Source organism: Pogoniulus pusillus, unplaced genomic scaffold (assembly GCF_015220805.1).
Source record: "Pogoniulus pusillus isolate bPogPus1 unplaced genomic scaffold, bPogPus1.pri S76, whole genome shotgun sequence".
Taxonomy (NCBI): Eukaryota; Metazoa; Chordata; class Aves; order Piciformes; family Lybiidae; genus Pogoniulus; species Pogoniulus pusillus.
The window spans coordinates 60,207-70,451 of NW_026974538.1; the positions used below are offsets into that span (position 1 = coordinate 60,207).

General features: G+C 68.9%; 1 protein-coding gene across 7 annotated transcripts; it reads left to right on the forward strand.

Moving 5' to 3' along the window:
* Nucleotides 1-267: 267 nt before the first annotated feature.
* On the forward strand, nucleotides 268-9,867 carry AMHR2 (anti-Mullerian hormone receptor type 2). 7 transcript variants are annotated; one of them, XM_064141014.1, is made up of 13 exons: nucleotides 268-313; nucleotides 583-735; nucleotides 1,800-1,952; nucleotides 2,448-2,543; nucleotides 3,042-3,145; nucleotides 3,816-4,043; nucleotides 4,640-4,754; nucleotides 4,900-5,048; nucleotides 5,549-5,696; nucleotides 5,773-5,909; nucleotides 6,526-6,726; nucleotides 7,057-8,308; nucleotides 9,526-9,867. In XM_064141014.1, the coding sequence occupies exons 1-12, from the start codon at nucleotides 289-291 to the stop codon at nucleotides 7,438-7,440; spliced, it is 1,893 nt and encodes a 630-aa protein (XP_063997084.1). In that variant the 5' UTR covers nucleotides 268-288; the 3' UTR covers nucleotides 7,441-8,308; nucleotides 9,526-9,867. The 7 variants fall into 7 exon arrangements, with proteins under 7 accessions (XP_063997084.1, XP_063997086.1, XP_063997085.1 ...); XM_064141016.1 differs by having other exon boundaries at nucleotides 9,561-9,867; XM_064141015.1 differs by having other exon boundaries at nucleotides 7,057-8,187.
* Nucleotides 9,868-10,245: the final 378 nt, after the last annotated feature.

A 10,245-nucleotide genomic window follows, 5' to 3' on the forward strand; every position in this document is an offset into this window, starting at 1 on the left:
GGGGCACTTTAACTGGGGGTGCCCAGAGCTCAAGTTGGGGGGGGGGAACAGAGGGGCAGGAAACTCCATTCGGGAGGCTGCAGCTACACCTGGGGGGGGACACACACACCCTATGCCAGGCTCCTATCCTGTCCCACTCCCCCCCCCCACCTCCCTTTCACCCTCTCTCCTCCCTGCTGCGGGGGCAGCACCTTCCTCCCTCCTCCTCCTCCTCCCCCCGGGGGCTGCTTTCCCTGCGCCCCCTCCCCGCGGCAGCATCCTGCACCTCCCACCCGCCGGAGAGGCTCCATGGGGCAGGCTCTGGGGCTGCCAGGTGGGTGCTGCCCCCCCCCCCCCCCCCACCCAGAGAAACACCCCCGGGGCACAGCCTCCTGCCCCTGCCCTTGAGAGGGTCAACCCGGGGGGGCAGGAGGGTTTCTAGGGTCCGGGATGGTAAATCTGGGGGGGTGATTTTTAGGGGGCTGAATTTGTAGGAGATGAGTTTTAGGGTCCGAGAGAGTTAATTGCGGGGGGGGAGATGATTTCCAGGGGCTGCGGGGGAGCTATCACCCCCATGCGCTCCCCCCCCCCCAATTTCTTCAGCCCCTCAGAACCTGAGTTGCGTTTCCTACAAAGACCCCAGCGTGAGGGGGGGGCTGGACGGGGCAGGGGGGGGACGCGAGGCTGGCACCGTCCGGTGCCCCCCCCGGCAGTGCTGCATCGGGATCTGGAACCAGAGCCATGCGCTGGTGCAGGGTGAGGACCCCCCCGGGAGGAGAGTCCTGCTTTGGGGGGTGTCTTGCTTGGTTCGGGGGGGGGGACAGGAGGTGGGGGTAAGATAAGCCCCCCCCGGGGTGTGATCCTAATTTAGGGGGGAGATGGTTCTGGTCCTGGTCTGGGTTCTTTGGGGGGGCAGAAGGGGATGAGGTGAAACCCACCCCCCCGGGGTGGGATGCAGGTTTGGGGGAGGGGTAAGAAGGGGTAAAGTGAGACCCCCCCCGGAATAAGATCCTGATCTGGGGAGGGAAGAATCTGGCTCTGTTCTGGGGGGGCAGGAGGTGGAGCAAGGTGAGACCCCCCCCGGGGTGGGATCCTAATTTTGGGGGGGGGGGGGTTCAGGAGGGGCTGGGGCAGGTTGGAGGGGCCTAATCCTGGCGGGGGGGGGGAAGGGCAGCCGTTGGGTGCGGGGGGAGTCTGGGTCCTTTCCCAGCTGCTGCGCTCGACCTTGGCCTTGAGGAGATGCTGGGAAGGCTGCGTGGGGGTCTTGGCGAGGGGGGGGCGTGGGGAAGAGCCGGGGGGGAGTCCCAAAGAAGGGGGTCCCGAGGGGGCGTCCCAACGAGGGAGAGTCTCAGCGAGGGGGAGTCCCAAAGGAGGGGGTCCCAAGGAGAGAGGTTTCGGGGGGGGGTGTCTCAAGGAGGGCGAGTCCTAGGGTGAGGGGTCCGGGGGAAAGAGGCCTCGGGGAGGGGTCTCGGGGAGAGGCTTCTGGGGCCTGCGGGGGTCTCAGGAACGATCTCAGAGTGGGGGGGTCCTGGGGAGGGGGGGGCTCAGGGAAAGTGTGGGGGAGGTCCTCTGACGGGGGGGACCCGGGGTAGAGGCAGTCCCCGGGGGGGGAGGTGAAGATGGGGGGGGGGGGGGTTCAAGCAGGGGGGGTTCAGGGAGGGGGCTCCAAGGGATGAGGATGTCCTAGGGAGGGGGCGGTAGCGATGGGGGGGTGCAGGGGGGAGGGAGGATCCAGAGGACGGGGTGGGGTCCCGGGCAGGGAGTCCTGCCTGAGAGGGGGACCCCCTCCCCCGAACCACTGACGCCATCAATGTCCCCAGGCTGCTGGGGGAGCGGGGGGGTCGCCTGCCCCTCTGCCAACTGCACCCCCAGCCCCGCGGGGCCCCCCGGAGGGCCCCTCCTGGTGTGTCTGTGCCATGGGCACCTCTGCAACGGCATCGCCCCCGCGGGGGGGGGGCACCGCCACGGCCCGGGTACTGAGAGGCACTGGAGGGGGGGGACCCAAGAAGGGGCGCGGGGGACACCCTGAAATCTTCAGGGCACCCATGGCGGGGGGCACTGAGACAGAAGGGCGCCCTGGGGGGGGACACCCATGGAGGGGGCACTGGGGACCTGTGATAGACCCATGGTGGGGGAGGGGCGTCCTGGGACTCTTGGGGGACCTGTGGGGAGGGGGCTGGGGGATGCCGGGGGCGGGTCCTGGGACCCTTAGGGGCCGTGTTGGGGGGGTTGGGGGGGGTCCCACAGGTGCACTCAGAGGGTGACACTGAGCGACCTAATGGGGACCCTGAGACCTTCAGGGGACCCCTGGCAGGGGGTGGTGGTGCGGGAGGTGTCGGTTCTGGGACCCCCGCGAGATGTTCCCCACAAAGGGGTGACCCCCACGCCCATAGCGGGGTCTTGTCCCTCCCCTGCCCCCCCCGCCAGGGCTGGGAGTCCCCTGCGTCACCGCAGCCTCTGTCCCGCAGTGCCCGGCCCCGTGGGCACCTCCTGGTTGGGAGGCGCTGCGCCTCCCCTCCTGCTCCTCCTCCTCCTCTTCCTCCTCACCTGCCTGGCAGCTCTCGGTAGGGACCGGGACACTGGAGGGGGGAAGTCCCCAGACCACAGATGTCCCCAAATGTGGGGGTCCTGGGGTGCCACACGCCCTTGCCCGGGGTGGGGGGTCCCTGGTGCCCCCAGTTCGTGTGTCACTCGTTATGGGCGGGGGGTTAGATGTCCCCAAATGTGGGGGTGCTGGGAGTCCCCAGGGTGGGGGTCCCCAAGGTGTCCCCAGTTCCTGTGTCACTCATTCTGGGGGAGGGGCCCTCGACGGGTGGTGCCCAGGTGGGGGTGCCCCCAGGATTCAGATGTGCCCAGATATGGGGGTCCTGGAGTGCCACATCCCCTGGGGGTCCCCAGTCCTCTGACCCGCATTATGGGGGGGGCGTCTCTGGGTGGGGGTGTCCCAGCGTGCCCAGGACTCAGATGCCCCCAGGCACAGGGCCCCTGGGGTGCCACATCCCCTTCGTGCCCAGAGGGGTGTGCCCCCAGTCCCCCCTATGCCTCATTTGTCTCCTTGCCAGGGCTACGACGGGTGAGGAACCCCCCAGGGCGACCCCTCCGGAGGGGTCAGACGGCACCCCCAGAACCCCCGAGCCCGGAGCTGGCAGCGCTGCGCTTCCTGCAGGTGCCCACGGGGGGGGGGGGGGCACCCGCAGAGGGCACCCAGGGAGGATGCGAGGAGGAGACATCCAGGATGGGGGCATTGCTGCGCGGTGGGGGGAGGGCACCCAAACCGGGGGCACTTAAGGGGGCGGTACTGGGGCAGCACCCGCGGCAGTGCCCGTGGGTACCGCTGCCAGTGTCGCCCAACCGCAGCTGGCATCTCTCCACCCCGCGGTGAGGGGCGCAGCGCTGGCGTCATGCAGGTCACGCGTGAGTGCTGTGGTCAGTGCCACCCGCAGCTAGCATTCTGCCGCGCCAGGGGCACCTGCGGGGTGCCACGACAGTCACCCGTCGGTGCTGTGCTTGGTGCCACCCAGCCACGCCTGGATCCCGCTGCGCAGGGGGCGCCAGGCGGATCGCCCACGGGACTGTGGTCGGCCCCACCCAGCCATGCTCGATCCCACTACCCCCGGGAGGGCACAGCGTTGGTGCCACGCAGGCCACCCGTGGGCACCGCGATCGGTCTCACCCGACCACAGCTGGCATCCCGCCACTCGGGGGGCACACTGGGATGCCACTAGAGTCACCCACGGGCGCCGCGGTCATTCTCAGCTGACCCAGCTGGCACCCTACAACCCCGCGGGAGGGCAGAGCGCCAGTGCCCGGCGGCTGACCCGCGGCGGCGCTGCCAGGTGCTGCAGGCTGGGCGCTTCTCGGCGGTGTGGCAGGGCACGCTGCGGCGGCAGCCGGTGGCCATCAAGGCGTTCGCGGCCGGCGGCGCTCGGCGGTTCGCGGCGGAGCGAGCGGTGCTGGAGCTGCCGCTGATGGAGCACCGCAACGTGGCCAAGCTGCTCCGCACCGCCCGCGCCGGCGGGCACCGTGCCCGCGGGGGGCTCCTGGTGCTGCAGCTCTACCCTGCCGTGAGGGAGGGGGAAATGGGGGGAGTGGGGTGGGGGTCAGGGTGGGCATAGGGATGGGAGGGTGTTGGAGGTTAGGGTGGGCATAGGAGTGGGGCTGGGGTCAGAGTGGGCATGGAGGGTTTGAGGTGGGCAGAGGGGTGGGAGGGCGTTGGGGGTTAGGGCGGGATGGAGGGCATGAGGTGGGCATAGGTCTGGGAGGGCATGTAGGGCCAGAGTGGGCATGGGGGGTGGGAGAGTGTTGGGGGGGGGGGGGGTCAGCGTGGGCATGAGAGTCTTGGAGTGGGCATGGGGTTGGTGGGATCGGGAGGGTGTTGGGGGTCAGAATGGGCACGGGGGTGGGAAGTCTCCGGGGGTCAGGGTAGGCATCAGTGCCTCATGGCTTCGGGAGCCTGCGGGGGGGCGCTCAGGAAGGTGCTGGGGGGGGGGGGCGCAGGGATGCGGCAGGGTCGCACGGATGTGCCCGGGCTGCTTTTGGAGTGCCCACACACGTTGCCCCCCCAGCCACGCCCACACCGGGACATGGGAGTCCCTGTATTGGTAGAGGGGGTGGGTACACACGGAGGGTGCCCCATGGCCCCCCCAACTCGTGTCTCCAGGGCTCCCTACGACACTTCCTGGCACAGCATGTGGGCACCTGGGCTGGCAGCGTGCGCCTGGCACTGTCCCTTGCCCGCGGCCTCGCCTTCCTGCACCAGGAGCTCTGGCGGGACGGTGAGAGTACCCCCACCCCACCCCCCCCGCCCCCTCCAGCTCCTCAGCTGGCACCGGGTGGCACTGACCCCTTGCCCCCTCCCCAGCCTGTGCCACTCCCTCTCCCTCACTCTGTCCCTGTGCCCTGCCCCCTACCCCGTGCCAGGCCTGTACAAGCCCAGCGTGGCGCACCGGGACCTGAGCAGCCAGAACGTGCTGGTGCGGGAGGATGGCACCTGTGCCATCGGCGACTTCGGGCTGGCGCTGGCACTGCCGCCAGGGTGCCAGGCTGGCAGCGGCGTCTGCATCCGCAAGGTGATGCGGGGGCGGGACAGAGACAGGGATGGGATGAGAACAGGGATAGGGATGGGAGCAGGGATGGGGATGGGAGCAGGGATGGGGATGGAGACGGAGGCGGGGACAAGCATGGCACCAGGGCGGGCACAGAGAGCGGGTCAGGGGTGGGATGGGACAGGGGTGGGGCAGTGCTAAGGGATGGTCCAGGGCTGGGGATGTGGGACTGAGGAGGGGACAGGGACAAGGATGGAGATGGAGAAAGGGATGAAGAATGGGACAGGATGGGATGGGAGCGAGGACAGGGCCAGGAAGGGCATGAGGATGGGGACAGAGGGGGGACAGGGACGGGGTAGGGCAGGGAGCAGGATGGGACAGGGAAGGTGCTGAAGTGTCCTCGCAAGCACGGCCCTGGTGCAGCCCTTACCCTGGCACACACGGCCCCGGTGCCAGCTGCGCCCTGGCACACACGCACACGGGGCCCCGCGCTGGGTGCCATGCGAGCTGTGCTGCGGGCACAGGCGGGCACCCAGCGGTACCTGGCCCCGGAGATCCTGGACGAGAGCCTAGACCTGCGGGCGTGGGGCCGGGCGCTGCGCCAGGCTGACGTCTATGCTCTGGCACTGCTCCTCTGGGAGATCCTCTCGCGCTGCCAGGCTCTCAGCCCCGGTGAGTGCCAGGGGCGCCCCCTCCTTGCCCTGGCACCCCCTACCCATCCCTGCTGACCCCTTGCCTTGCCCCTCAGAAGCACCCGTGCCCACCTTCCGGCTGGCATACGAGGCAGAGCTGGGTGCCAGCCCCACGGGTGCCCAGCTCCGGCGCTTGGCCGTGGAGGAACGACGTCGACCTCTCATCCCCCCAGCCTGGCACCATGTCCCTCAGGTCAGCCCCCCAGGGCACCCACGGCTTGGGGAAGCCCTGTCTGGGTGACTGGAGGTGTCCCAGGGTGCTTAGGGTGCCCATGGGTAGGGGCAACCCCAGGGCTCATATGCTCAGAGAGTTCCAGGGCTGTGCAGGGAGCCATGAGATGCCCATGCCAGGGTGCCCAGAGCCGGCCTGGGGTGCCCATGCCCAGGGAGGGTCTCCCCGGGTGCACCTCCGGGATGCTCATGGATCCCCCGACCCAGTGAAGATTGAGAGTCCATAGTCAGGCCTCAGGATGCCCATGCCCAAGGTACAACTTCCATGCCTGGATGCCATGAGGCACTTGCGGGCATCCAGGGGGAGCCTGCCCTGGGGAGGAGCTTTGTTTAGTGGTGGTGGTCCCAGCCTGGGGCGTCCCTGCTCTGAGGGGGTGCCTCAGTTTGGGGTGTCCCTGTCTGGGGCACCATGTCTGTGGGGTCCCTGCCTGGGGGCATGTAAGGAGGGGGTCTCCCCACCCTGAGTGTCCCTTCCAGGGGGTTCCTCTGCTGAGGCCAGGGCTGGAGCAGGGGGGGGAGGTCACCCATCTGGGGAGCGCCCCCCTGAAGCCGGGTTCTGGGGGGTGACTTTCCCGCAGCCCGCGGGGGCTCTGCCGGAGCTGCTGGAAGACTGCTGGGACCCCGACCCCGAGGCTCGGCTCTCTGCAGAGAGAGCTCTCCAGCGGCTTCAGCGCCTGGCCGCCACCCCCCGCCCCGCACCCAGTGGCCTTCTCTTGACCTCTGCAGCCCCTCCGGGGGGTCCCGACCGCCGGGGGGTCCCCCCGGCAGCTGAGCGAGAGGTGGGTGCGGAGAGAACCGGAGAGGGGCGCTAGGACCCAGGCGGTTCCCCTCTCCCTCCCCGGCCCCCGCCAATGGGAGGAGCCAGTCGCTGTCTCCGCCTATAGGGTGGGGAAGTGTGTGCAGGCCACGCCCCGCGGGCTTCGCCCCGCCCTCGGTCCCCATGGGTGGGACCGGAGCGGGAGAGGAAACGCTGGGTGGGAGGGGAGGGGGCAGTGGACTCCGAACCCTCCTGCAGCCCCAGAGCCTGCATCTGCTGGAGCCCCCTAGGCCCCCTGCGCCCCCCCTGCAGCCCCCAGATCCAACCCTCTGGACCCCTTCTGCACCCTCAGGTCATCCACGGCCGCCAGCGCCCATCTGGCACTGCCGCTGACCGCTCCTGCCCTGTGCCCACCTGCGTGCCCACCGCCAGCCTGGGCCACCCCTGGCACAGCCACCTGGGCCAGCCTAAGTCCTCCTGTGGCCAACCACCTGCCCGGGATCACCTGTGCCCACCTGTGCCCACCTGTGCGGCTGTGACTGCTCCTGGGCACCGCCACCCAGCCGCGGCCATGTGCAACCCAACAGAGCCACCCAGATCCATCCGTGCCCCGCTGGAGCCTTCCTGTAGCCAGCCACAGCCATGTGAGAGCGACGAGGACCCCACCCGAGGCCCTGCGTGCCCACCTACGGCCAGGAGAGCCCAGGCAGGACAGCCTGGAGAGGAGAGGCTCTGAGGTCACCCAGTCCAGGCACCAGCCCAGGGCCACGGTGGCCGCCAGAGCGCAGCCCCAGGGGCCACGGCCGCAGGTCTGCTGACCGCCTCCGGCATGGGGACTCCAGCACCGACCCGGGCAGCCTGTGCCAGTCTCTGGCACTCCTGCGGCCAAGCTCCCTCTAATGTCCAACCTAAACCTCCCCCAGGGCACCCTGAGGCCACCTCCTCCTGTCCCACCCCTCAGAGCAGAGATCTGAACCCACACCCGGCTCAGCAGCCTCCGGGCAGGGAGCTGCAGAGAGCCGCAAGGCCTCTGCCCACCCTCCTCTTCCCCAGGCCGAACGCTCCTGAGCCCTTCCCCAGCCTTGTTGCCCTTCTCAGCGCCTCTGGCCGCAGGTCTCCCCCCCTAGAACAGCACCGAGAAGGCAGCGACAGCCGCGGCCGGGACCGGGGCAGGCAGGGCCGAGAGGGCCCGGGGCGGGGGCAGCCCTCTTGGGCTGCACAGCGAGGAAGTGACGTCACTGCGCTGGCCACACGCCCGGGCACGAGGCATGGCGGACAGGAAGCTGCCTGCAAGTGGACTCCAAATCCCGGCATGCCTCGGGGCAAGCAACATGGCAGCCAGGAAGTGACGACACGCCCCGGGTGGGGCACGTGGCCACCCGGAAGTTTCCTGCGCGGGACTGCAGCTCCCGGCATGCTTCGGGCCAAGCGCCGTGGCGGGCAGGATGTGACGTCACACAGGACTCCGACTTCCGCCGGGCCGGTGGGTCCCAATTCGGGTACAGCGGAGCCGAGGGGGCGGGACGGGGCCTGCCCCCCCTTGCCCTCATCCCGTCGTGCGGATCCCTCTCCGCCCTCCCTCTCCAGGCGCCCCAGGGCCGCCGGTGCGTACGGACGGTCCGGAGCGGGAGCCGGAGCACTGCACGGCGCCTGCGGCGTCCTCCCGACTCAGGCGCAGGGTTCCAAGCTCCGCTCGAGCTGTTCCCAGCCGTGGGACCTGGGCCGGGCGGGGGGCAGCAGGGACTGGGCCGGGCGGGGAGCAGCAGGGACTGGGCCGGGCGGAGGCTGCAGGGACTGGGCCGGGCGGAGGCTGCAGGGACTGGGCCGGGCGGGGGGCAGCAGGGACGGGGCCGGGCGGGGGGCAGCAGGGACTGGGCCGGGCGGAGGCTGCAGGGACTGGGCCGGGCGGGGGGCAGCAGGGACTGGGCCGGGCGGGGGGCAGCAGGGACTGGGCCGGGCGGGGGCAGCAGGGACTGCCGGCTGGGGAGGGGGCAGCGCCAGGGCGGGTCCCGCGGGGTCTCCCCGCTGCGTCTCGGGATCCTGGCTCAGGTGGCCTGGGGGTTCTCTGCTCCCTACTTCCCCCTCTCCCCTCCCGCTCCCCAACTCCTCTTAGGCCCCCCGGGATGGGGGTGGGGGGACCCTCTACAGCCTCCCACAGAGCAGGGCGACCCCGACCCGCACGCTGCAGGCAGGAGGGGGCATGACAGAATTGGGACCCACCCAGAAGGTCTCCCCTCAGCCTCACCACCCCAGCAGCTCCCTCAGCTGATCCCCGCAAGTTCTTCAGACTCTTCCCCACCTTTGTTGCCCTCCTCTGGCTCTGCTCCAGCTCTCAGTGTCCATCCCAATCTTCCATTTGGCTCTTCCTACTTCTGAAGGTCCTTTCCCAGGCCATTTCCTCCTGTCCCATCACTTAGGACGGGAGATCTCAGCCCCCCCTGGCTCCAGCCTCCTCTCAGGTCCTGCCACAGCCCCAGAAACTCTCCCCTCAGCCTCCCCTCTCCAGCCTCACCACCCCCAGCTCCCTCAGCTGCTCCTCCCCAGCCTCTTCTCCAAACCCTTCCCCAGCTCTGTTCCCTTCTCTGCCTCTGCTGCAGCTCATCAATGCCCTCCTGGCACTCAGGTGCCCAGCCCTGCCCCCAGCATTCCAGCTGTGGCCTCCCCAGTGCCCAGTCCAGGGGCACAATCCCTGCCCTGCTCCTGCTGCCTACACCACTGCTGCTCCATGCCAGGCTGCTGCTGCCCTTCTAGGCCTCCTGGGCACTGCTTGCTCCTCTCCAGGCACTGACCCAACCCCTCTGGCTCCTTCTCTGCCGGGCAGCTTCCAGACACTCATCCCTAACCCTGTACCAGCAGATGGCAGAGGATGACCGCGGGTAGAGGCAGAGGAGCTGGTGGCGTGCGGCTGCCCTCTCGTTCCCTTCCCAGCCCAAATCCTGCCTCCCCTCCCCCTTTCCCTGGAGGAAAAGCTCTTCTTTTGCTGGAGGGTGTCCTGTGGGTGTTCAGCAAGGAGAGGAAAATCTACCTGGATTCCAGCGCAAGCCTTTGGAGGGCAAATCCCAAAGGAGAAAGGGAAGCTGCTGGGATTTTTTCCCCTCCCCCCTCCATTTAACACAAAATGTGAGAAACTGAGGTGTAAAATAAACTCTGCCCCCCCCCCAAACCTTGATCCTCCTTTCCAAACGCTTTGAATGATCGCAGGGAACAATCCCTCTGCCTGCTCCCATTCTGTCTCTGATTGGATCCTCTGTGCAACCTGGGAGGTGCCCATTGTGGGGGCGGGGGGGGAGTTGGGACTGGATAATCCTCGAGGTCCCTCCCAGCCCTGACCATTCCTTGCTCCCATTCTGCCCCCAATTGCCTCAAGCTGGATCCGTGGAACCCCTCCCAGAAAAAGCTGCCCCCAGCGTTCTGCTCTGCTGAGCCACCACAGCCTGGGGTTGCTGCCATGGGATGGCAGAGGGCAGCTGGACCCTGAGCCTCCCACCCTGCCTGTGCCTTGCTCTGACCTGGGCAGAAACCATTCACAGTTCTGGAGACC